The sequence below is a fragment of the Pogona vitticeps genome, chromosome 2 (genome assembly GCF_051106095.1).
Source record: "Pogona vitticeps strain Pit_001003342236 chromosome 2, PviZW2.1, whole genome shotgun sequence".
Taxonomy (NCBI): Eukaryota; Metazoa; Chordata; class Lepidosauria; order Squamata; family Agamidae; genus Pogona; species Pogona vitticeps.
This window is the reverse complement of record NC_135784.1, coordinates 20,117,332-20,144,486: the sequence shown is the minus strand read 5'-3', so window position 1 is coordinate 20,144,486 and position 27,155 is coordinate 20,117,332. Positions and strand designations below refer to the sequence as shown.

At 44.2% G+C, this 27,155-nt stretch overlaps 2 protein-coding genes and 1 long non-coding RNA gene across 4 annotated transcripts in view; 1 reads left to right on the top strand and 2 right to left on the bottom strand.

Annotated features, from left to right (window-relative positions):
- LOC110091180 (uncharacterized) overlaps positions 1-3,681 on the bottom strand; it is a 35,785-nt gene extending 32,104 nt beyond the window's left edge. The window contains 3 exon segments of the mRNA XM_078388298.1: positions 743-830; positions 1,353-1,870; positions 3,566-3,681. Coding sequence (XP_078244424.1) covers positions 743-830; positions 1,353-1,718 — 454 coding nt within the window. The 5' untranslated portion in view covers positions 1,719-1,870; positions 3,566-3,681.
- On the top strand, positions 1,963-4,975 carry LOC140704013 (uncharacterized). The gene is made up of 2 exons (XR_012083139.2): positions 1,963-3,362; positions 4,416-4,975. It is a non-coding gene; the product is annotated as an uncharacterized LOC140704013 (long non-coding RNA).
- Positions 4,976-16,813: 11,838 nt separating this feature from the next.
- Positions 16,814-26,935, bottom strand: LOC140703992 (uncharacterized). 2 transcript variants are annotated; one of them, XM_078388286.1, is made up of 5 exons: positions 23,296-26,935; positions 22,583-22,709; positions 21,956-22,023; positions 19,501-19,627; positions 16,814-18,387 (listed from the first exon to the last, which is right to left on the bottom strand). In XM_078388286.1, the coding sequence occupies exons 1-5, from the start codon at positions 23,380-23,382 to the stop codon at positions 17,348-17,350; spliced, it is 1,449 nt and encodes a 482-aa protein (XP_078244412.1). In that variant the 5' UTR covers positions 23,383-26,935; the 3' UTR covers positions 16,814-17,347. The 2 variants fall into 2 exon arrangements, with proteins under 2 accessions (XP_078244412.1, XP_078244413.1); XM_078388287.1 differs by having other exon boundaries at positions 23,380-26,928.
- Between the last annotated feature and the right edge of the window lie 220 nt (positions 26,936-27,155).

The following is a 27,155-nucleotide window of genomic DNA, read 5'->3' as shown; positions in this document are numbered from 1 at the left end:
CACGATGAGGTTTTTGTGATTGCTATTGATGATTCAAAGGAGAAAATCCATTTTCCTGCTTCGGGAACCGATTCTTCGCATTACAACGATAAAAAACAGCTGATCATTGCGTTTCAAAATGGCCGCCTGCTGTTTTCCAGACCTATTTCTGGAAGACAGCAACCGAAAATGGCTTCCCCTATGGAGGATCTTCGCTGGATGATGAGGTATTTCACTCATTGGAAAGCATTGATCCAGTTTTCAATGCATTTCAATAGTTTTTTGTTTCGCTTGACGACGATATTGCTTAACAGCGATTTTAATGGAACGGATTATCGTCATCAAGCGGGGCACCACTGTATATCAAAAATGATGTAAAATCTATGTGGAAATGAGTTAGATAAAATTATTGAGCTATAAATACTATATGGAAAGGAAGTTAGATAAAAATGAGGAGTGAAGGAGCAGCAAAGATAGATGCTACTACCACACCCTATCCGAACGGGAACCTGCATCCTGATCCCAAATTTACACCTGAGACGTTTTCTGTTTCAGATGGGAAAAATGCATCTTTTCACACATGGTCTCCTGGACAGAAACAAAGGAACTGGCTGCTATATACTGGGGCCTGGTTTGAAATAAAGAAAGAAGAAAAGAAGAATTTCACTCTATCCTCAGCTCAAAAGTCATGGGATAAACATACCCAGGCCCTTCTTTCCTTTCCCATAGGAAAAACACACAGCTTTCTAGCACAAAGCCTCACCTATAAAGCTGACACCTTCTTCGTTCCCTTGATTGATCTCTTGTTGCTGAGGTTCCTCAGACTGATTTTCTACAGAGAGATTTCCCAACTGAGAATCCACGACATGCAATAAGAAGGTGAAGAAGAAAAGAAAGAGAAATGATATCAGCGGATGACGCTGGGACTTGGAAGAGAAGGCACATCTTCCACAGATTTTCTTAGAAAAATATTGGCAATTGGTAAAAATTGTAGGATTTCTACCCTCATTTTCTTGACCCTTTGGAGTACAAAAAATCCATCCCCACCGGAACCCACTGAAAGGCATCATATTGTGTCATTGCACATACAACAGTGCTGGATTGAGTGTAGTGCCAAGGGTAGAGGTAAACCTGAAATTTACTTGGAAAATGATGCAGATGAGAAGGATGCACCTTGTTTTAAGTGGAAGAGGGTCTCCCCTATTTTGGGGGCGGTTATTCGGTTTCAAAATAAAATGAACACGGACCCCACATCTTCCTTTCAAGGACCAGAAAGAATAAATTCCACCAGAACAGCCTCAAACAGGGAGTGAGTGCAGGAGTCATGGGCTCCCCATTTCAGATTCAAAGTCCCTGGCATGGATTGCTCTCACCTCTAGCTCTTCCTGCTTTCTCTCTTCGGCCTGACTCAGACCCAGGAAACCTTCTGCCAGCGACACCGCCTGGGAAGTGGTCTCGGCTCCACATTCTCTCACCCAGCTCGACATCTCCAGGGGGAGGATGGCCAGGAACTGCTCCAAGATGACCAGGTCCAGGATCTGAGCCTTTGTGTGTTGCTCCGGCTTGAGCCACTGACGGCAAAGGTGGTGGAGTCGGGTACAAACCTCTCGAGGACCATCAGCCTCCTCGTAGGAGAATTTCCTGAATTTCTGGCACTGCGTATCTGAGCTGGGCATCTCCTCATCTAGGACCTTCTCCACTGTTCTTTCAGAGCACGTCCCAAGGCTTGTTAACTGCATAACATCTGGGTCTCTTCCTGCTCTGGGGAGGGGTGTGTGTTGGTCTTCTATTTTATTCTGTACTCAACACTACTACCAATGCAGTCCTTGACCCACTCTCGTCCTGCAGAGCAAATACTGTAAGTTCCTTAACAAACGATATGACTGAAGCACTGCAAAGCAAAGACACTCCCATGTGAGCATGTGCCAGACCCAAAAAATGCCACAAAGAGAAACCAGCTAAGTCTCATCTCCAGCAGGGAAGACAGAAGGATCCTAAGGCCAAGATGGCAGAAAGGCATGTGGGGCTGTCCATTCACCTCAGAGGCACAGACCAATGTGCTTGATACCGTCAGAGACTGAGAAATGGAACCATCTTCCCTTTTCCCCTGACTATTCTAACTATTCGAATTCATTCTTCACCTTAAGCCGTCAAAGCCTAAGCCTTTCCCCTGACTTTCTTTTTTACTTTGCTGCCTTAATATTAAGTGTGCACAGAGCTCCTTTTGATGTGGAAGAAATCTTCAGGCAACCATTGCTTGGCTCTTAAAAGCTAGGCATCAATCAAAGCAGTGCATCTGTTCATTCAATTTGTTTTGAAAAATAATCTCATTAAAATATTCCCTGCTTATTCAGGAAGAATGCTTTAGCAGGTGACGGTTCTATTTCATATTTCACCAGCTAGGAGTTTATGTAATTTTAATTTATTAAATTTATACCCCACCCATCTAGACTGAAGTCTACTCTGAACAGCTAGTCTAGTTTTCTGACTAGAATAGCACCATGCTGTGCACCAGACAGAATCCTTTACATGGAGAGCTCATAATTTCCATCCTCTATTTACTTATTATTTATTTACTTATTTAAAATAATTTTATCCAACCTATTTATTTATTTATTTATTTAATTTATACCCCGCCTATCTAGTCAATTGTGACCACTCTAGGCGGCTTACAACACACACTAAAAAATTAAACATATAACATATCACATAGCATAACATAATTTGCCTAATTAAAAGACAGAATAACATTTTTCCCAAAGATGGTGAGAAACAGGGTATATAATAGAAGAAAAAATAATAATTAGGTATTAGGTGGAAAGGGGGAAGGCCTGCCTGAACTTCCATGTTTTCAGTTGTTTCTTAAAAATACCCAGCGAGGGAACTGCGCGAATGTCAGGAGGTAAGTTGTTCCAGAGGCGAGGAGCCACCGCCGAGAAGGCCCGGTTTCTTGTTTTTTCCTTCCGGGCCTCCCTCGGCGTCAGGCTCCTTAGCCTCACCTCCTGACTCGTGTGGGTGACACGGGTAGCACTTTTGGTGGGGAGACAGAAGGTTTATGTGGAGAAATCACCCTCCTTAATCCTCTCCTGAAATTTAGAGTGCTTAATTTTCTCAAGAGTGCATCACTGTTTCTTCTATGACTGAATTACTGTAGGATTTTTTTTTTGTCCTACGACACTTGAGGCTTGTTTCTTCTAACTTTTATATATACTAACCAGAAACTATATGGATACAAATCAAAGACAGTAACTCTTTTATGCAGAAATGAAGGGGGGAAGGAGGAGGATACTGATGAACTGAAAAGATATCTGCTTTAACCTATCTCCTTCAACAGGACCCAAGGTGGTTTACATCACTAAAAAGAATATTTAGGAGCAAAAACAGTAAGTATCCAGAGACCTTTTAAAAATGAAAGACTAGATTAACCATTGTAAATAAAACCCAAGACTAAAAAGACAATTCAAAGCCATAGGAATCCCTTCAAAGTTTGCTCTCAGACCACCAGCCTCCTTCCCTCCCCTCCCCCTCCCGCCCCTCCCCTCCCTCCGGCCTCCCCCAGTTCGTCCCCCCTCCAACCCCGACTCACCCTCCCTCCTCGTTGCAAGGGGCTCCTCGGATCCCAGGCAGTCTTTCGAGCAGCCCAAGCCAACCCAAGCCCCGCTTTCTCTCCGGAGGAAGAAAAAGGGGAGGACCGGAAGGGACGCTTTTTCAAATGGGACCGTTTCTGTAGGGACTGATGCCACACCCTCGTTCAGGATACCCTTCTAGGCATAGCGACTCTGTGCGTTTAACGCTTCGTTTCCTGGTTTTCCGAAAGAGGGCCAAGGAAGCATCCTTGGCACCGCCTGGAGGTTTGGCTTCTCCAGACCCGGCATCCGTGGGTCCCTCCGGGTTTCAAGGGAAGGGATCCGGGGCTCCCTTGCCCAGAAATCGCTGGGCTCTTCCCCATCCTCCCACCTCCTTTTCTTCTTCCCAGCTCCATTCATGACCAGGAACTCCCACCTGGCCTCTCTGTTTGCCTCTTTGTTCATTTTCATTCAAAAACCAGTCTGGTTGGAGCTTTGCAAAAGAAACGGGAAAATTCGAATCCCTTTAATAAAAACAAACCCAGATCTTCATGATTGCAAGGGGATTTCTCTGTAGGATCCCCACCAAACCATGATCAGATGGCAGGATCCGACATTTTGGGGAAGGTAACACTTAAGCCACCAACATGAATTTCACCCAACTCCAGGAGGCAGTAGAAGACCGGAGGGCCTGGTGTGCTCTGGTCTATGGGGTCTTGAAGCCGACTAAACAACAACAAAAACACTTAAGAATCACTTGAAATCATGAGGATCCTTTTTTAAAAAATGAATCTATTTTTAATTTCATCCTGCTGTGTCCTTGTTTACTCTTTCACCATTGCTAGGTTCCCTTCCTCTTTCTTTCTACAGAAGAAGCACCGATTGGAGAAGGCAGTGAGAGGAGAGAACAGCCACAAAATGGATTGTAGTAAACTCTGGGAAGCAAGCCTGGGCCAGTGCTTTGGTATACAGTGGGGTCTTGACTTGAGAACTTAATCCGTATTGGAAGGCGGTTCTCAAGTCAAAAAGTCTGTAGGTCAAGTCTCCATTGACCTACAGTGCATTGAAAACCGATTAATCCCGTAACAGGCCGTTTTTGTTCCATTTTGGGTTTTTTTTGTTTTTTGTTTTTTTCTGGTCTGTAAGTCAATTCTCAGGCTGCAAGTCAAACCTAAATTTGGCGGCCAGAGAAGTCTGTAACTCAAAAAGTCTGTAAGTCAAGCCGTCTGTAAGTCAAGGGTCCACTGTAGTTCAGAAGAGAGAATGTGGGTGTTTCAAAACCTGGCTGTCTCTGTTATCAGCTTTGATTGTTTCCAATAAAAGGTTGGTTTGTTCTGATTAGCACAGATTTACCTGGTGCGTTAGAGTTATACATGAAACAAAATTCACATGTGCATCATAAAATGGAATCAGACTGCAGACTCAAAATACTTCTGGAGCTGCCAACTCCTTAGCGATCAACTTCCCTTTGAAACTAAAGGAAATGTAATGATTTTTAAAATGCTGCTTTTCAAAAAAAAACGTGAATGAATGTCTTTTGCCATCTCCAACTGCCTGTCTGACCCAATCTTTACAGACCTCACACCTGCAGTGGTTGATTCCCAAAGAAACCCAGAAAATGGGAATCAGAAACTGAGCTTATTCTGCCCTGCTGCCATCTTTAGGTGATGGTCTCCTGTGGGAAATACAACAGGTGCCCTCCTAGTTCTACATTTTAAAAATTCATGAAACAATTATTCTGAGAAGCCTTTGAAAAGAATCTTTCTAAATAGCTTGGACACTGGAGGAAGGAGGAGAGGAATCATACGAACTGTAGTCTTCATTAAACTTTTCAAGCCTCCCCTTGGATTTCCTCTCTGTAAATAGAGAACTCTCCTCACCAGCTCTCCTTCCCTCCTTTTTGTGTCGCCAGAGATAAGGTAGAGGGAGGAGGCTCTGCCTCTCGGGGGTAAGGGAGCTGTCGGCCTCCCCTCGGCCTGCCCCGCAGCCCCCAAAGGGAACCTTTTCGCCCTCCAAGGGAGCCAAACAGGGAACCTTCTTCCCCCCCCCCCCCCGCAGATGGCTTGGAAGTTGCAGGATTAGCCCTTTTGCGAGCATGAGAGGTGGAAGGAGGCGGTCCGAAGGTTTCATCCTTCAGGCAGCAGAAAGGCTTGGGCCACAAAAGCTCTTGAGGGCTCCCCTCTGGCTGCCTCTCCTGCCCAGTCTTGGGGGGCTTCCCTTCCCTTGGCTGGGCTTGGAGTTGGGGGGCTCTCCCTCCCCCAGTCCCCCCCACTCACCCTCCCAGGCAGCCCTTCTGGGACACACTCACCCTCCCTCCCAGTTGCAATGGGGGGAGGCGGAAGGAGGAAGCTCCCCGGATGGCAGGAAGAGAGAAGCAGATTCCGGACAAGCTTTCCAGCGATTGAAGCCATGCTTCCCTCTGGAAGAAGGAAAAGTAGGGGCTGCAAGGGACTGTTTTTGGAAAGGGAACTTTTCCTAGGGAGACAGACAAGTTTCCTGCTTTGCAGTTCCTCTTTTCTCGGAATATCAACTCGTATTAAACCCTGGGTGACAAGATGGAGTATCCAGGACTTCCAAAATAGGTGTCCCATTCCCAGTCTGTGGATCCCTCCCGAATTCGATTTGAGGGCTCAAGAAGTCCTTACTCAGAAATTGCTCAGCTCTTCCTCCTCTTCCCTATCTCCTAAGTCATGAAATCTTCCCCAAACCACTCTCAAATCTTAGATTCCCAACTGTGCCAATCAATCAAGGAAGGAAGGATCTGTCAGCTCATGGCTTATGTGTTCTCCAGCCTGGAGGAGACAACCTGGATCTGTGGCACAGCGGGTGCTTTGGGGGGCAAGAGATTCCTTTGCCCCACAGGTCAAAGGGTTCTCTCTGCTTGACCCAAAATGGCTCCTGCAAAGAGGCAGAAAGAAGGGAACCCATTCAAGAGGGTTAAGGTGGCCCAAGGCATTCTGCTGCCAGATAAAACCCTCTCCTCTTCTCACCCAGACCTGAGGTGTATCCTTCACGGAGACAGACCAAATGAATCGCCCAAGGCCAACACGAGAGATGGGATGGTGTTTACTCATGGCTCCAACATAACAGAGCAGGAGAGGTTTGAAGGTGGAAGAACAGAAATCGGGGAAGCTCAGAAGTTCTGGTTGGGGGCTCCCAGGGCTTCCCCTCCAGCCTCTGCTGGCTGCAAACCCTCGCCTCCAGGTTATTCTTCCCACACTAAAGGGACAAGAATTTTGTAATAAGAATTTAGGTCTGGAATCACCTGTTTCATATAAGAAGCTACTACCAACGAATGGGCCCCTGGAGAGGAACCAGGAAGAAAAGGGTTCGTCATCCCCTCAAATTACCTTGAAGTCTTAAGATCAGCATACCTGAGCTGCCATAAGTGAGAGGAAATGCTCATACAGTTAGAAAGCCATCAAAAGGCTGGTGTGAGAGTGTTTGTCCTTGAAATGTGGAGTATCTTTTGAGAAGCTGAAACTACCTGAGTTCCCCCATGGTATGCTGAGTAGATACACCTGGTGGTCTGACCGTATGCCAAGGTGGGGAATAAGAAGAGTGTGATTCCACAGAATTCTTCCTTTCTCTGCTACTGGCCTTGTATAACTTTTTTTAATAGACAGAAAAACCTTGTGGACCAATATATATACGACTTTTTTTGCTGTTGGGTCACTATTCTGTCTTGCTGGTGTAAAATTAAATACTGTCCACACCTGGGTTTTGTGAACCATGATGCAGAGTTATCTGAGGGATGTCTGCTGAATGTCAGAACCTCAGCCCCATTCTTGAACTGTGTTACTGTGCAAGAAGTCAGTCTCAGAAAAGATTCTGATTGGTTGGAAGGCCTGTCACTCATGAGAGGATGATGGGATAGAAGGTCAGTCAGAAGACTAGTTATGGTTAACCAGATCCTGGCAAATAGCTTTGAGCAGCTGCTTGCTTGCTTGCTTGCTTGCTTAAGTCATCTAGCTTGCTATTGTGCTGAACTCTGCTTGCGCCCTGGAATCCTGCTATTCTAGAAATACAGCTGGAGATTAGGCAACTTTTGTTACAGTATTTTTCTGTGGCACAACCCCTTGATTGCCTAAACCACTGAATAAGTTTTGTTTTACCCTCATTAAGGAACTGCTTTACATCATCATCTTTTCAGAGTCACAAAGCTTGCTTGGGAGTTTATATGTTTCACTAAAACACCTTTAATAAAAATAATAATAATAGGACTCTACAGCGGTGTTTTCATTCAGACGACTGAAAGCATTGATTGTTGGTACTAAAGCCAGTGTCTTGAACTTGAGCGTCTCTTTGAACATTTAGTGGGTTTTGAGGTTTTTTTTCCTTGTAAGGATGTTTTGCAGCCGGAAGCAACCGCCTGGAGCACTATGTGAGCAAGGGGCTGAAAGGTGATGGGAGAAGGAGCTCCCAAGAAGCCTTCCCAAACCTCAGCACACCGGCCCACCTGGCAAGTACTCACACCAGGTAAAAACAAGTGTAGTAGTGGATCCTCCCTGTGGATGATGCATTCCTCACAGCACCTCCTAAGTGTTTCAAGAAGACATCATCCATGTTGCATTGCCAGGACCAAGGTGAACTAGACAATTATCTCCTAAAAAGGGGAAATTGTGTCCAGTATGAAGCAGCTTTGCTTTTGATATAATTTTTTAATTTTTTAATTTTTATTTTTATTATTATTATTAGATTTATATCCCGCTCATCTGGTCAGATTGACCACTCTGAGCAGCTGTTTATCCTGTTGAGAAATCTAATTTTAGTCTCAATTGGACATATTGATGCTAAAATGTCTTCCTACAGATTGCACCGAACAGAACATACTGCCGAGAACCTGAATGGCGAGGAACCCCCGTCTCAGTGCAGTGGTGTGAATTGCAGCAATCAATGCCTACTAATGACCAAGTTTGTGCTTGTATCTCTCACTGTGTGCCTAGTTGCATGGACTGATCCATATTAAGGAAAACAAAGGGGAAATCATTAACTACTGATGATTCCTCACCACAATTTCCAGCATTGCACTTCATGCAAGTGTAGCTCAAGAAGGGGATCAGGCTAAGAAGTGCTCATTTTGCTCTACTGTACGCACTTCAGCATCAGATGTCTTGCATCCAGTAACTATTCACCAACAGCCATTGCGGATTTAAATTTCTCTGAAGATCTAGTAAGTTCATCCAAGGATGCCCTAAGGCCAAAGTGTTTGAAGCAAATAGCAAATACGGCTATTTAATAGTAATGGTCGTCCAGCCTTTATGCATAAGAAGTTAGAAAAACAACACCCTGGGTATGTTGTGAGTTATTTTCTGTAGTTCTAATGAATGGAGTGGCTGGGTTTGAGTTCAAGAATGGGGCTGAGGTTCTGACATTCAGCAGACATCCCTCAGATAACTCTGCATCATGGTTCACAAAACCCAGGTGTGGACAGTATTTAATTTTACACCAGCAAGACAGAATAGTGACCCAACAGCAAAAAAAGTCGTATATATATTGGTCCACAAGGTTTTTCTGTCTATTAAAAAAAGTTGTACAAGGCCAGTAGCAGAGAAAGGAAGAATTTTGTGGAATCACACTCTTCTTATTCCCCCCTTGGCATACGGTCAGAGTTCAGAAGATGTCTTTCCAAATAAATTTCCCCAAAAGCAGGACTTCTAAGAATATTTCTGAATAACAACTGAGGAGTGTGTGTTAATAATCTTTAATGGCCACAATAGGGCTTTTTCTGAGGCTTTTCTATTTTAAGCAGGAAAAGCTTTTGGGAACTTCTGGAGCCTGCTTAAGGGGCGGGGGAATACAGAGGCCTTTTATAAATACAGGCCCAGGCTCTATGTAGCAGCAGTGTGGAACCAGGTATAATGAAATATCATAAATTGCCACCTTTCAAAAGTATTATTTGTATTCAAATTTTACAGGCTTGACAGCGAAATGTTTTATAATGAAAGCCCTCAAGCCCAGTTAACACAGTCTCTAGAAAACTCTGATCTGATTTTCTCTGTAACTTTTTTAAAAAGGTATTATTAGAAGCCCGAAAAACCCACAACAACCGATATTATTAGAATTTGTTACATTTTTATAAAGCTCAGACATATAACCCACAGTTCTCTTAGTGATGTAGACAGCATGATGCTGGTAAGCTACCAATGTAAGAACATAAAAAGCAGTCTTAAAACAGATTTTTCCACATGACATTCACAGCATTCTTGAAAGGCTGTGTGCATCCCAGGACAGACAAATGTGTCCCTCTTGATCAGACATTTCTAGGCGGCATCCCCTGCACGCTTGTTTCTTCATATAGCCAGTCAGACAGTATTTCAGAATTCCATAAAGGCTTGCAACAGATCTCATGCCCTTGCCTCGTTTCAGAGGAGTTCCACTTACTTGTGAATGGGATGGTTCCTGAAAAATCAAAGAGAAGAGGGTTTTTAACAAACACATAGACTGGGTAATCATATAGCAACCCTCTGGCGCCACCCCTTCCATAAATGATTACATACCAGTCTTTCAGAAGATTTCTCTCTATAGAAGGGAGCTTCCATATTATGCCATCTTTAAGGTTCTTCCAGGTGGCATATTCTCATTGTCAGAATCTGTACTCACGTACCGCTTTCTGGGGTTGGCTGGGGTTTTGGCGTCCAGGTTCTTTTGGCTTTCTGCCTTTGGGGGCAACTGGGGGAGAGGAGAGCTGCTTTTCCTTCTCCTCCAGCTTCTCCAAACTGCAACAGTCTCTGCAAAGAGCAGCAAGCACGTGCAGAAGACCCCCAAAATTACTGCTGTATCATTTCAGCAACCGCTGTGGAGTTTCAGCCCCAAGGCATGCCCTACAGCCACCCCTTTTCTAGCTAAACCCCTCCAAACTCACCCCATTGGCCCACAGGGCCGCGGGGGCAACACATCACTTTGGGGGCCAATCCTGAGGCCACACTGTGGTCACAGGGGAGTCCAGCATCTATGAATCCCTCTTATAGGCCCATGGAGGCCTCCACAATCCCCTACGTCAGGAGTCCCCAACCTTGGGCCTCCAGATGTTCTTAGACTTCAACTCTAAATCCCCACACACCCAGGAGGAGGGCCCTTAGTTGATTCTTGATCCCTTGTCCTGCCTTACAGGGTGGCGAACCTGTGATTTTGATGAATGCTAGGTAGTCTAACTAACTACTGGCCCCCTCATACAAAATTAAATCATGGATAGAGGCGGTCTTATTTCTTGCTGACCTGATTTTTACCAACAGTACCATGTGGCCCAGGGGGTGGCTGATACGGTCACCTAGTACCATTTGGCTGGGAGTAGAGCTAGAAAAGGGGATAGATGTAAGGTATCTAACCTCCTTTCTCCTATGCGGGCATGCTCTACTCCCACTGCCATATCTTTCCCCACCAGATAGAGTCTCTATTGGTTGCCCCAGAAACACCCCCCCAAGCCCTCCTGTTCTCCAATTTATTCCCCAGCCAGTTCCCTCACGGAAGCTGGCAGCCAGCGGCAGCCCAGCCACAGCATCTCTCACCCAATGTCTGTGATCAGCAGATGTTATTCAGCTCCCCTGAATGCAGGAGTGCTGGTCCAGTAGGCCCCTGAAAGCAGCTCCGGCTTATAAGCCTGTTCTCCGCCTGAGCCAGGTGGCTGATGTTGGGGAGGGGTAGGGCAGCCAGAAGTGGCGAGAGCCCAGTCCTGCAAGGCAGAGGGAAACCGAGCCAGGCTCCCTCAGAAAAGCTGGCAGCAGCCCAGCCACAGCCACACTGTCTCTCACACAGTGCCTGTGGATGGCAGATACTGGGTGGATGACCTATTTTGGGACCTGGACAGGGAAAGGGTGTCCCTGTTGGTTCTGCTGGACCTCTCACCAGCTTTTGATACCATCGTTCCCATCCTCTCAGATGTGAATTGCAGGCACTGTTTTACATTGGCTCAGGTCCTTCCTGGATGAGAGAACTCAGAAGGTGGTGCTGGTGGATTCCTGTTTTTATTTCATTTCACTATTATTATTATGATTGGAAGAGAAAAGAAGGGTACAATTAAGAACAACACACAGTTAATGCTGAGAAAGAATCATGAAAAACAGTATTATTAGTTTTATTTACAGTGGATATAAAAAGTTTACACACCCCTGTTAAAACGTCAAGTGTCTGTGCTGTTAAAAAAATGAGACAAAGATAAATCATTTTGGAACTTTTTCCACCTTTAATGAGACCTATGGACTGTACAACTCAGTTGAACAACAAACTGATATCTTTTAGGGGGAAGGAAGTAAAAATAAAAAACTGAAATACAGTGGTGCCTCGCTTAACGAGTGCACCGTTTAACGAAAAATCCGTATAGCGATCCCTTTTTGGGGATCGCTATACGGATCAGCCCCAATCGCCGCACTCGCTTTGCGACGATTGGGGCTCCGGCGGCCATTTTGGAGCCGCCGAACAGCTGATCGGCGGCTCCAAAATGGCCGCCGGATGACCCGAAATGGCCCCTATCAGCGTTTTCGCGCCCTCCCCTTGCTTAGGGAGGTCGCGAAAACGCTGCGGGGGGGGGCATTTCGGGCCATCCGCGGCCATTATAATGGCCGCGGATGGCCCGAAATGCCCCCCCGCAGCGTTTTCGCGACCTCCGTAAGCAAGGGGAGGGCGCGAAAACGCTGATAGGGGCCATTTCGGGTCATCCGGCGGCCATTTTGGAGCCGCCGATCAGCTGATCGGCGGCTCCAAAATGGCCACCGGAGCGAAAACATCGCTGGAGGGGGTAAGTTTACACACTTATTGGAACGCATTAAACTAAGTTTAATGCGTTCCAATAGGTTTTCCTGCCCCGCACAGCGATGTTTTCGTATAGCGAAGGTTAATCCGGAACGGATTAACCTCGCTATACGGGGCACCACTGTAATATGGTTGCATCTGTGTGCACACCCTCTTATAACTGGGGATGTAGCTGTGTTCAGCAGTAAACAATCCCATTCAAACTCATGTTAAGTAGGAGTCCGTACACCCCTGCCATCATTTAAAGTACCTCTGAGCAATCCCAAATAAAGATCAGCTGTGCTAGTAGGTCTTTCCTGACATTTTCTTAGTCGCATTCTACAGCAGAACCCATGGTCCACAGAGAGCTTCCAAAGCATCAGAGGGATCTCATAGTTTAAAAGGTATCAGTCGGGAGAAGGGTGCAAAAGAATTTCCAAGGCATTAGATATAGATATTGTACCATGGAACACAGTGAAGACAGCCATCATCAAGTGGAGAAAATATGCCACAACAGTGATATTACCAAGAACTGAACGTCCCTGCAAAAGTGATGAAAAGACTAGAAGAAAATCGATCAGGGAGGCTGCCAAGAGGCCTACAGCAACGTTAAAGGAGCTGCAGGAATATCTGGCAAGTCCTGGCTGTGTGGGACATGTGACAACAATCTCTCGTATTCTTCCTATGTCTGGGCTATGGGGTAGAGGGGCAAGACGGAGGCCTTTTCTCATGAAGAAAAACATCCAAGCCCGGCTAAATTTGGCAAAACACATCTGAAGTCTCCCAAAAGCATGTGTGAAAAAGTGTTATGGTCTGATGAAACTAAGGTTGAACTTTATGTTTCTAATTCTAAAAGATATGTTTGGCGCAAAAACAACACTGCGCATCACCAAAAGAACACCATACCCACAGTGAGCATGATGGTGGCAGCATCATGCTTTGGGGCTGTTTTCCTTCAGCTGGGACAGGGATCTTAGTCAAGCTAGAGGGAATTATGAACAGTTGCAAATACTAGTCAATATTGGCACAAAACCTTCATGCTTCTGCTAGAAAGCTGAACATGAGGAGGATCTTCACCTTTCAGCATGACAATGACCCAAATCATATATCCAAAATCAACAAAGGAATGGCTTCACCAGAAGATAATTAACATTTTGGAATGGCCCAGCCAGAGCCCAGACCTGAATCCGATTGAATATCTGTGGGGTGATCTGATGAGGGCTGTGCACAAGAGACATCCTTGCAATCTGACAGATTTGGAACATTTTTGCAAAGAAGAGTGGGCAAATATTGCCAAATCAAGAAGCGCCATACTGATAGACTCATACCTGAAAAGGCTGAGTGCTGTAATAAAATCAAAAGGTGCTTCGACAAAGTATTAGATTAAGGGTGTGCACACAGATACAGCCATATTATTTCAGGTTTTTATTTTTACCTCCCTCCACCTAAAAGATTTCAGTTTGTTGTTTAACTGAGTTGTACAGTTCAGAGTTCTCATTAAAGGTGGAAAAAGTTCTGAAATGATTTATCTTTGTCTCATTTTTTTACATCACAGACACTTGACATTTTAACAGTGGTGTGTAAACTTTTTATATCCACTGTATATGCTGCATTTCTCCCAACAAGGGACACAAAGTGTCTTACAACATTAAAATTCACACAATTTAAAAACACAATAAGTTAAATATTAAAAGATAAATTAAACAATATATGATTTAAAATACAATTAAAAGATTAAAACATGAAAAATATTAGAACTATCTGCTAAAATTGGGTTCAGGGATTCAGTTATAACTGTTAAAACCTGCCTGAAGAGATGGGTCTTTCTTTAGCCTTTTTCGAAAGGATAAAAGGGGAGGGGCCATCCTGAGATCCCAAGGAAGAGCGTTCTACAGCCTGGGAGCTACCACTGAGAAGGCCCTTTCCCGTGTCCCCATCATCTGTGCTTCTGCTGGCAATGGGACCGAGAGGAGGGCCTCCTCTGCTGATCTGAATCGCCGAGAAGGCACATATATATGGAGATAGGGTCCTTCAGGTAGCCTGGACCCAAGCTGTATAGAACTTTATAAGGACCAGCACTGTGAATTGGGCTCAGAAACTGATTGGTAGCCAGTGCAGTTCTTGTAACAGTTGTGTGCTATATGTTCCCTGTAGCTGGCCCCACTCAGTAGTCTGGCTGCAGAGTTTTGCACCAGCTGAAGTTTTCAAACCATCTTCAAAGGCGGATGTAACTAAGGCATGTGTCACTGTAGCCAAATCAGACATCTCAAGGAACAGGCGCAGCTGGCGCACCAGCTTTAGCTGTGCAAAAGCACTCCTAGCCACCACCAAAACCTGGGCATCTAAGCTTAGGGATAAATCCAGAATCCAGCTGCGGACTTGAGTTTTCAGAGGGAGTGTAACCCCATCCAGCATAGGTAGTATCCCTATTCCCTCATCTGCCTTCCAACTAACCAGGAACACCTCAACACCTCTCTCTTGTCTGGATTAAGTTTTACTTTGTTAGCTACTATTTAAAAAGATCATGCCTGTATCCCTCACTGTGTGTGAAGTTGCATTAACTGATGAGGAAGAGGGCAGAAAAGCAACACCTTCTGCCGGATTACCGTCTTCTCTACCCGGAAAATAAAGGAAACTCAAGCCCTCAGAACAGGAGAGAAAGAAAAGGAGAGAAAAGAGAATGCCCCCAGTTGAACAAGAGATGGAAGGCATACAGAAAAAGACTGGAAAAGCAGAAAGGAGGGGAGAGAAAAAAGAGGAAGATATAAATAAGAGAGGAAAATGAACAAAGCTGAAAGAAGCACTGAAAGAATGGAGGCTAGTATTGTGGGCTAAACCACAGAAGCCTGTGCTGCAGCTTCAGAAGACCAGCAGTTGTAAGATCGAATTCATGCAACGGAGCGAGCTCCCATTGCTTTGTCCCAGCTCCTCGCCAACCTAGCAGATCGAAAGCATGTAAATGCGAATAAATAAATAGGTACCGCCTCGGTGGGAAGGTAAAATGGCGTTCCCTAGTCACACTGGCCACATGACAATGGAAACTGTCTTCGGACAAGCGCTGGCTCTATGGCTTGAAAAGGGGATGAGCACCGCCCCCTAGAGTCGAACACGACTGGACAAAAACATGTCAAGGGGAACCTTTACATTTATGGAAAAAATAAGAAAAGAAGAGCGACTATTACTTGAGGGATGAGAATGGATCTAGTTAGAGAAACCATGGATATGTGGGAAAAACTGATGTTGCTTAAAGAGAACAAAGAAAAGACTATGAATTATTGACCACTCAGAAAGCCCTCTTACTGGGGAGAATATGAGAGTAAGCAGTGGAGGAAAAAGATCAGAGGAAAGACGCCACACTGAGAGAGAAAAGAGAAAAGGTCAAAAAGGAGAAAACCACACCACAGCAAGAGTTTTCACTCAGGAGATGGTGGGGAACTACCTCCCCACAGAGAGAGAGAGAGAGAGAGAGAGAGAGAGAGAGACTGTTATTATTTGTTGATGGTTTTGAAATAAAAGATGATGGTTTAAGGCAACAACAAAGTGTCTGGAGTATCTGTCAGTGGGGAGCAAAACGGCCCCCCAAAGTTTAACTCTCACAGTAAAGAACAGCAGATTGTTAACTACTGATAATTCACTGTCTTAATTTACACCATTAGTGTAACTCACCAGGGAAATCCAGGCTACTCATTCCTTACTCTGCTCGACTCTAAGCCCTTCAGCATCAGTTTTCTAGCATTGCAGTAACTATTCACCAACTGCCATCGGGAGTTTTGATTTCTCTGGAGAGCTGCTAAGCTCATCCAAAAAATCCCCCCCGGGTAATGCCAAAGCATTCAAAGCAGATGGCAAACACAGCTTTTCCGCAAAAACTGTTATTTAGCCTTCATGCATCGGGAGAAGGAAACATTTTACCCTGAGGGTACTGTGCATTACTTTCTGCTCCCACTCTAATGGTGAACTGAGAGGTTGGGATTGAGGCCAGACTATTAAGGTGTTCTTCTTGTATTTCCTGAAACTCCAGAGAAATCTACTCTCTTTCCAGAATGGGTCAGTCCCTCAGGCTTCTCAGCAGCGTAGTTCACCAAAATACTGATATGGAATATTTTTCATACCGATATTTTACACCAGCAAGGGTAGGACAGTACCCCAATGGGAAAAAAGGCATACATTTTTTCACACTTCCCCCCCCCAAGACTTTTTATGTATAAAAATAACATTGTACACAAGTAGCTAAGAAAGGGAAACTTTGGTGCAATCACACCCCTCCTATTCTCTAACTTGGCTCAGGGTCAGAGCTTGGAAGGTGGTATCTGCTGCTGGTAGGGTGTGAAGCTGCCCAATTCAAGCATGGATACCCAACTCCGGTCTCTTCTCCTCAGGTAGCAAATTCTGTGCAGAACTCATATGGCCATGGTATGCTCCAAACCAGACCTTCTTCCCAATTCCAACTACCTCTCTCTATCATGTGATCTACCGGACATTAAAATTACCGCACCAGACATCTCTGGTGCCTTAATTTAAGACGGCACAGAACTCCTTCCCTTATTTTCTTCAGGCCAAGAGATGCAGGAAATATCTCTTATCCATTACGTCCTGACTGGGCTGCCCGGAGTCTCCGAATGGGTTAAACCTAAAAAAAATTTCAGACTCCTGTCATTTGTATGGCTTCATTCCTATCATGACTCTCTAAAAGTTCACAATACAGGAAATCTGAACAACAAACAAAATATCTTTATGTTATTAGGCTTTTCTCCTGTGTGGACTTTCTTATGCTTCACAAGTTGCAAGGTCTGAGCAAAACACGCTCTAGATATTTGTACGGTTTTTCATCTGTATGGACCCCTTAAGAACCACAAAGGGTATATTCTGAATCAAACATTTGCCCCACTCCTGGCACTTGTATGGTTTCTTTCCTGTGTGGACTCTCATAGGTGTCAGAAGCAGCAGTGAACTGTGGACAAAACATTCTTCACAAGTTTGTACAGTTTGTCTCCTGTGTGCTCCCTCTTATGATTCCCAAGTATGTATTTTCTGAGCAAAATATTTCCAAATGTCTGGCATTTGTATGGTTTCTTTCATGAGTGGACTCTCTTATGATTTACAAGTGATGAACTGTGGGCAAAATATTTGCCACACTCCTCGCATTTGTATCTTTTTTCTCCTGTGTGGACTGTCTTGTGATCCACAAGATGTGAACTGCGAGCAAAACATTTCCCACACTCCTGGCATTTGTACGGTTTTTCTCCTGTGTGGACTCTCTTATGAGTTACAAGTGATGAACTGTGCGCGAAACATTTGCCACACTCCTGGCATTGGTAAGGTTTCTCTCCTGTGTGGACTGTCTTGTGCCTGAAAAGGTCAGAATTCCAAGCAAAACATTTCCCACAGTCTTCACATTTGTATGGTTTCTCTCCCGTGTGGACTCTCTTATGCTTCTCAAGCTGTGACTTCTGGGCAAAGCACTTACCACAGTCGTGGCATTGATACGGTTTCTCTCCTGTGTGGACTCTAATATGACTCACAAGCAGTGAACTCTCTGTAAAGCATTTTCCACACTCCTCGCATTTATATCGTTTCTCTCCTATGTGGACTTTCTTATGAAGCAAAAATTGTGAATTCCACGCAAAACACATCCCACACTTCTGGCATTTGTATGTTTTCTCTCCTGTGTGTAATTTCTTATGGCTCTCAAGATTTGAGCTCTGAGCAAAACATTTCCCACAGTCCTGGCAATTGTATGGTTTCTCTCCTGTGTGAACTCTCTGATGAATGAGAAGGTTTGAATTGCAGGTAAAATACTTTCCACATTGCTGGCATTTGTAATCTCTCCTTCTTGGGCGGACTCTCTGATGACTCACAAAGTATGAATTGCAGCCTAAATAATTCAAAGACACTTCATTTACAAATTGGGTCTTCCCAGTGTGGATACTTTCATGAAGCATCTCCATGGCTATCTCCACGGCAAAGTTGTTTCCACATATGATGCATTTGTAGGTCTTCTCTTGAACGTAACTTTCCTCTTCTGTATGAGTTCTCTGACATCTGGAAAACTCTAATGTGTGCATAAAACTCTTTTCGCATTGAGGACATACATTTTTCTCCCTCCAGATAGTTTCTGAAAGAAAAGACAAATGCAGAAACAACTGTACTGAAGACACAAACAGATCTCCAGGAAAAAAGCAAAGCAAAGCAAAGCGTGCTGCTTATATACCGCCCCATAGCGCTTCAAGCACTCTCTGGGCGGTTTACAATTTAATTATGCAGGCTACACATTGCCCCCCCAGCAAGCTGGGTACTCATTTTACCAACCTCGGAAGGATAGAAGGCTGAGTCAACCTTGAGCCGGCTACCTGGGATTTGAACTCCAGGTTGTGAGCACAGTTTTAGCTGCAATACAGCGGTTTAACCACTGCGCCACGAGGCTCTTACAAGGAAGCTTTTATGAAGAATATGGAATGAAATCAGTCTTTTGAGTAACATAACAGTTTGTCCTTCTTTCCTCTTTAATTCTTCTATCCCATATCATGATATAATGAAGAGAAACTACACACTTTCAGTCATGGGCACCTTGTACCCACTTTACACAATTTTACACTCCAGGTAAAGCAACTGGATGAGAAACTTTAAATCTTATAACTCTTACCCTTCCCTTTTGTTTGTTTTTGTTTCTGGACTCTATTTTCAAGATGCTTCCCAGAAAAATGAGGCGGAGGAATTATACACCTTTCTCAAGTCCCCTCGTAATATATTGACATAAACATTTATCTCCTCTAACATGGAGACAGGAAGTGTTTCTGTTTTAGCCTGCACCTCATGTAAACCAAAGACAATGCACAATTATTAATAAGAAATTGTAATAATATCAATTCTCTAATTAAATCAGCATACTACTATTAAAAAAAACCATGAAGTCAAAATTATTAGAAAAAAAATTAACAGAAAAGTACAGCACATGCAAAAAAAAAAAGCCCGTCACTGGTAGCCATCATACTGTAGCCCTCCAGAATGTTCTTGTGTAATCCAGGAACCTTCATCTCTTCAAATGTTGATAAAGAACTATTCTCATCGTGATTCCACATAGACAAAACTGGCTGTGGTGATGGGAGCTGGAGGGCCACAGGTTGCCCAGTCTGGCATTACGGATCCCACAGTGGCTTAGTGAGAGTTGGGAAAACTAATGCACTGATAAAGAAAGAACAGCACCAGTGGGGCAAAGAGAGGGCCTTACCAAGTAAGGATACCGTTCGCCAGTTCTCCTCCATGACTTCCCGGTGCAGGGTCTTCTGGATAGGATCGAGCAGTGCCCACTCCTCCTGGGTGAAGAACACAGCCACCTCCTCAAAGGCCACTGGATCCTAAATGAAAGGGAAAGCAGGGCTTCTTCATAGGTTTCATAAAGATAACAGTGAAGACTCTGCTCACAACCTGAGTTCAATCCCGATGGGTTCAGAATAGCCTTCTCAGGATACAGTATATGTTAACTGCAGCTAGAGTAACTTTTGCAACAGAACGATAAATTGGAAATAAAATTAGCTGAGCATGCAATAATGGCAAGGTTAACAAACTATGTAAATGAAATACCATTCAAAGAATATGAGCAAAAATGGCAAGCGTATTTATATCTTGGAAACAACTAAGATGGTGGATACTTATTATATTCTTAGTCCTCTTATTGATGTTCTGTTCAGTTTTGGCTTTGTTTTTAAGATCTTTCTCTACTACAGTACTAGATAAAAATTAAGAATTAAGCTGAGTAATCAGTAATACAAGTTGTAACAATATAACTAAGAAGTTGAAAATGAAAAGAAAAAACAGAAAGCATTTTTAACACTCTAATACTGTATAGTTTCCCCCTTCATGAATTGCTGCCTTGTCATGGCGAAAGGGCTTAAGTAATTCAGAGAAACTATGGGCTATGCTGAGCAAGGACACCCAAGACGGACAGGTCATAGTGGAGAGTTCTGACTAAATGCGATCCACCTGGAGCAGGAACTAGCAAGCCATTTCAGTATCTCTGCCAAGAAAACTCCATGGACAGAAACAAAAGGCTAAAAGATATGATGCTGGAAGATGGGCCCCTCAGGTCGGAAGGCATCCAACATGCTACTGAGGAAGAGCAGAGGACAAGTACAAGTAGCTCCAGAGCTAATGAAGTGGTGGGGCCAAAGCCAAAAGGACGCTCAGCTGCGGACGCGCCTGAAAGTGAAAGGAAAGTCTGATGCTGCAAAGAAAAATACTGTGTAGGAACCTGGAATGTAAGATCTATGAACCTTGGGAAGCTGGATGTGGTTAAACAGGAGATGGCAAGAATAAACATTGACATCCTGGACATCAGTGAACTAAAATGGATTTTACTTTCTTGGGCTCTATGATCACTGCAGATGGTGACAGCAGCCATGAAATTAAAAGACACATGCTTTTTGGAAAGAAAGCGAGGACACACCTGGACAGCATCTTAAAAAGCAGACATCACCTTGCCGACAAATGGCCCGCATAGACAAAATTATAGTTTTACCACTAGTGATGTGGGGAAGTGAGAGCTGGACCACAAAGAAGGCTGACCGCCAAAGAATTGATGCTTTTGAATTGTGGTGCTGGAGGAGACTCTTGAGAGTCCCCTGGAGTGCAAAGAGAGCAGTGGAGGACAGGAGGGCCTGGCGTGCTCTGGTCAATGGGGTCATGAAGAGTCGGACATAACTTAACGACTAAACAACAACAAAATAGTTTTCTCTTATTATTTATTTCTCTGTTTTGTCTTGTAGTAATTCTTGTATGCAATCATATGACATTTGAAAATGTTTTAGTATCAAAATTCCCCTTACTCATTTTCCTTTCTGTACTTCCTATTCATTTTAAGAAAAGTAGAAAAATAAAGGGCGACTCAGTCTTCCATCCTTCCAAGGTTGGTAAAATGAGTACCCAGCGGCGGGGGGGTGGGGGGAGGAGATGTATAGCCTGCATGATTAAACTGTAAATTTATTTTTATTTATTTAACTTATATGCCGCGCACACTACCCGAAGACTCAGAGAGTGCTTTAAGCACTATGGGGCAGTAGATAAGCCATACATTTTACTTTGTGAATCACCTTGGCAATGTGCACCCTCCAAGAAGTCAGATGGGAGGAGGATGAGCTGCCTCAGGACTACGCTGGCTAGAAGGTGTCTCTGGAGCTGGAGGAGGCAGGGTGGAAGGGAATAAAAGGGAAATAAAAGAGCAGAACTGGGAAGGAAAGAGGTTGCCACCTATCTTGGAAGAAGACAGATGATGTATGGGAGGAGGCCAGAAGCTGCCCACCCTCACCAGGTTGATTGGCCCTGAAGACACCAGCCGTGCACTCGGACAAGGCTACATTAGCTTGGACATTGACCCAACCCTGGAGAAGCAAGGGAGGGAAGGAACTGGGACAGACGAGCTTCAGAGACTGGCATTCTTGTCGTTATTTTTACATAAGCCTTCTCTAAAAGGGATGTGTTCTGGACGGAAGCTCTCTCCTCCTTCCTGTCTTCCAGAACCTGAACTCAGGGGGAGGGAAAAGAATTCCAGTGAAACTAACTGGCCCCAAAGCATTGAACATGTGGAACATTACATGAAAAAGGAATGGAAAGCAGTATTAAGAACTAAAGTGGTGGAATATACAGAAGTTCTAATTACACAAGGAGTCTTTTAAACATCTTGTACATACCCAATCTGGTTCTGCTCCATCACAAGGAAGAAATGAAAGAATACTTGTTCCTGGCATCCTCCCAGTCCCTGGGAGAGAGACAAGGGGGAAAGGAAGCTAATTAGATAAGCTTCTCTTAGAATAAGATCATAATCCTTTAAATGTTAACTAGAAACTAAACCCTTGAGAGGGTTCACATGCCAGTAAAAACCACTGGTTCCCATATTAAGAAGTGTGCCCTTTCAGGAAAGTGTGTGTGAACAAAATTCAGAGAAAGGTACATGACTCAATGAAGAAAAAATATTGATTAAATAAATTTCTACAACAGTTCACAATATTAACTTCACAATTTCTCCCACATACCTGAAAATATTTTGTTTTATTTTTATTTATTTTTATTTATTGAAAGAGTCTGGAGACCACTCATGGAGAAATATGGGTGAAAATGCATTTCCATTTAGCCACAAGGAACTGGTTGCTATATAAAAAAAATCTTGGAATACTGAAAACCACAGCACTGGGTTGAAGCACATAAAGAACAAAAGAATAGGTTTTTTTTTCCTTTCCCACAGACCAAGAGAGTTAAGTAAAACAAAAAACAAAAAAAAATGATTCTCCTTTCACACAGGGAAAAACATGAATCCTTACCGATCAAGGCGGACACCTCCCTATTGCTCTGATGGCTCTCTTCTTGCTGGGCACTCTGTTTGGTCTGGAAGTGAGGCTGCTCTGCTACCTGGATCTCTGACTGAGCTTCCACAGAGAGATTTCTCACCTATGGCATGTAATAAAGAAGGTAAAGAGAGAGGCAAAGGTCTCAAATGATGAGGCAGGGACTTGGGAAATAGCAGGCATCATCCTTGGATTTTTCTCAAGAAAACACATGAGCAATTGATAGGATTTGGAGGAATTCCTCCTCAGTCTTCAGAGAAGATCCATGGAATATCTTCCGAGGTTGATAATCTACCCCTGAACCCACTGGAAGGGACTGCATGCCTGCCACAGTCCTAAACTGGGTGCTGTGCCAATGGCAGAAGTAAGCCTATGCTTTCCTTAGAAAATTGGAATAGAAGGCTTTTAATTGAAATAATGTCAGCTGTGGGTTTGATAGCAATTCTTAGAGTATATATATTTTAATTGCATTTTAATTATTTTGCCCTTTTATTTTGCCTTCTTATTGTAATTTAAATGTTGTAAGCCGCCCAGAGACCTTCGGGTAGTGTGGGCGGTATATAAGTTTAATTAATTAATTAATTAATATGGGGAAGACGCACCTTACTTTAAAAGGCAATAAGGTGTACAAGACGTCCGGGACTATGATTCGGTTTGAAAATATGACAAACACAGGCCACCCATCTTACTTCCAAGAACCATAAGGGACGGAAGGTGCAATTCCAGTAGAACAGCCCCAAACCTCCCAGGCAGCTCTGCTGGGACACACTCACCATCCCAGTCGCAATTGGGAGGGGGAGAGGCAGGAAGAGGCTCCCCCAGATCCCAGAAAAGGAGAAACAGATCCCCAAAGAACCTTCCCAGAAGGCCAAGTCACGCTTTCCTCCCGGAGAAAGAAAAAGGACAGACCGGAAGGGACCTTTTTTGGGTGAGGGAGTGGGAGCACTTCCTATGGAGACAGATCCGTTTCCTGCTTGCCAGGCTTTTCCTTCTTCCCTTCTAGCAATCTCAACTCGGTATATTTAACCCTTAGTTGCCAGATGGCTTTTCCAAGCGGCTCAAAACAGAGCGAAGGATTCTTCTGACCGATCCTCATTTATTTTACATGGGATCCTTCCCCGAACCACCCTCAAATCACAGGTCCCAGCTGTGCTCACGGGCTAAACCATGGCTTTGCAGTGGCACAAAACTAGACTTGAGTAAAAGACAGATCCATGAGATCAAGGGAAGCATCCCTTTTGCATCCTTCCTGCGTTTGAAATAAGGGCTCTGACGCCTCTTTGCCTAGTAATCACTGGGACTGGGTAAAACATGGGCCCATGTAATCAAATTTCAATCCTCAGGATCCCATATAATTTTATATATGATTCTCACCAGATCATCCATCCTATCAGAGGTCCTATCTGTGCACACAGATTACCTTTGGTTCTTCAACACATGGATCCACACTATTTTCTATAGGGACTGAGTAAAAGGTGGCTCATAATCATAGAAAAATTGAGCGGGAAGTGGACTGTCGCACCCCCTGCTCAAGGCAGGAATCCAGATCAAAGCAGATCTGATAGAGGGTTGTCCAATTTTCTCTTGAATGCCTCCAACGTTGGAGTGCTCACATTCCCAAGGTAACTGTTTCCGTGGCACATCCTCCTAAAACAGATAGAACGATTTTCCTGATATTCAGCCGAAATCTGGCTTCCTATAGCTTGAGCCCATCATTACTTGTCCTGCACTCCGGGATGACTGAGAACAGATCCTGCTCCTCCTCTGGATGACCGCCTTTCAAGTCTCTGAAACGTGCTATCAGACCTCTCCTCAGTCTTCTTTTCTCAAGGTTAAACATGCCCAGCTGTTTCTAGTCCCCTGATCATCCTTGTTCCCTTCTCTGAACTTCATCCAGTTTGTCAGTATCCTTTTAAAAGAGAGGTCCTAAATAGAGGGGAACTAGTTTTTCATGGGATTTGGAGACTGTATTTTGGTTAATGTAGCCTAAAATAGCATTTGCCTTTTTTGCAGCCACCTTGCACTGTTGGCTTATATGCAGCTTATGATCGACAATTCCAAAATACTTCCTGCTTATACTGTAGTATTACTGAAGAAAGTATCTTAAAACTGTGTCTTTCACCCCTCACCTCCGTATAGAAATTTTCAATCCTTGTTAAATGTCATTGTGAGGAAATGGATAGAGAGATGGTTCTCCTTATTTGTGTGTCACCCCCTCCCCCATGAAAGCTGAGTGAAGTAGAGCTAACTGACAGTCCTAAGGATGAAGGAGAAAAACAGTTAACAAAGATCGCACCAGTAAAACAAAAGCAAAAACAGAGAAGCCGGTGGCTTTGGAAAGCCCAGGGAAAGTGTTGCAGCGGAAGAAGCCAATGGATTATAAAAGAGGAGGAGGAAGGAAGGAAGGAAGAGTAGTAGTGATTATGGTGGAGAAAAGAGTTCCCAAAGAAACTCTGATACTGTAAGGTAAAAGTACCCCTTGACATTTTTAGTCCAGTTGTGTCCGACTCTAGGGGATGGTGCTCATCCCATTTTCAAGCCCTAGAGCCAGCGCTTGTCCGAAGACAGTTTCCATTGTCACGTGGCCAGTGCGACTAGGGAACGCCGTTTTACCTTCCCACCTAGATGGTCCCTATTTATCTAATTTCATTTGCATGCTTTCGAACTGCTAGGTTGGCAAGGAGCTGGGACAAAGCGACGGGAACTCACTCCATCGCGTGGATTCGATCTTATGACTGCTGGTCTTCTGACCCTGCAGCACAGGCTTCTGCAGTTTAGCCCAGAGCGCCACCACGTCCTGTGGGCTGATACAAATAAACCAGAGAAAGTTTTACCGGAGTGGATAATAAAGAAATGGATAAGAAAGGAAGACCCATGGATTGGAGCAGGGGTCCAGCTAAAAGTCCCTACAGACCGAAAGAAAACAAATGCCTAGAAAACAATCATACTTCGGACAGAGAGATGGAAGGAAGGAGATGAGATTACAGAGGGAGAGAAAAGAAAGATAGGAAAAAACCCCCGACAAAATTGAGAATGGATAGCTGCTCAGGACTCGCTCCTTGACAGGAGGAGTTTCCTGGGCAAGAAAGTATGAGAAAGCAGTGGGAATTGGGTTTACTACCCTTGACGGGACAGTAAGAGACTGTATTGACTTCTGACCCATGGTTCAGACTGGACTATTTGTGGGAAGATCTGCTACCCAGCAGAGTAGATGGTGGCGAATCAGAGGGCTTGGTGAAGGAAACCGACACCACACTTAAGTTGGAATAGTTTGCAATCTGCCGCCATGAGAACAAACTATCTATAATAAACCTGTTTGAGTTTAAACATGAGTCTCCGTTGGTTCCTTCAGAAGGAAAGGAGGGGAAAGAGAAAACTCACAGTCATTCTGTTATTTTCAGCCCAGCGCACAAGCCTTTTGAAATCTAGAAATACTATAATTTAAAAATGCTGCTTATTTGAAACAAGAGGTTAACTGTAGGCCCACATACAAGAGTCTGAAAATGGAACGTTCAGTCTGATGCCTTAAGGGAATGCCCCTGGGATGAGGAATTATGTGCACTGTGGGTAGATTTTTCATGTACAAACAACCCCATCCCCCCCTCCAACTTTGGCTTCATCTTTTAGGCCCAAATCAGAGGTTAAGGAGGAAAGGCCTGAGATCTGCCAAGATGCCCCTGATGGTCTTCCCAGAAGGAAGTAGCTGTGGTCTCTCACCTCCCCTTGTCCTGGGATCAGCTGTCTGACATGACCAGCTGGAGAGGGACAAAATCCAAGAGACAAAAAACCCTCTTCCTTATATTTTAAACATCCCTCCACCTACCTGATGGGCTGATTCCTGGGAGGCATCAGGACCATCACCAAAGATATGCCAGACTGCCTTTCTTTGTTAACCTTTTCTAACCTTTCCATGTGTGCACACTGGAAGTCTGCATGTCATTTAAGGGAAGGAAGGAAACAGATCCAAGTATTCAAAAACTAATTGTCCTAAATTCATAGGATCTTCACATGAGAAGATCCTCAAACTGCTATCAACTCAATGGTCCCATTGTACCCACAGACGACATCAAAGAACTCATGGCTCCTTGGGTGCATGGCTTTGCCTTGTCACAAAACTACAGAGAAGGAGGGGGAGGACTCCAAAATGGGGGAACCAGGCAGGATCTACAGCACTTTGGCTGCTTTTTGGATCACAGTTCCTTTGCTGAGGCGTCAAATGAAAGTTTCTGCTCTGCCCAGGTTTGTCCTCTGTTGTTGTCTATTCACATTACAGAAACTTGCTATTATTTGCTTTTTCCCCCCCATGAAAACTGGAACTAAACTTAACGAGCTACTTTTCCCTTATCTTATCAGTAACTCTGTTCCAAAACAAGGGACGTGGTGGCACTGTGGGCTAAACCGCAGAAGTCAAGGATTACCTGGAGGGAAGGCCTGCACAAACATCCATGTTTTTAACTGATTTTTGAAGGTACCCAGTGAGGGGGCCGTGCGAATCATCAGAGGGAGATTGTTCCAAAGGCGAGGAGCCACAGCCGAGAAGGCCCGATTT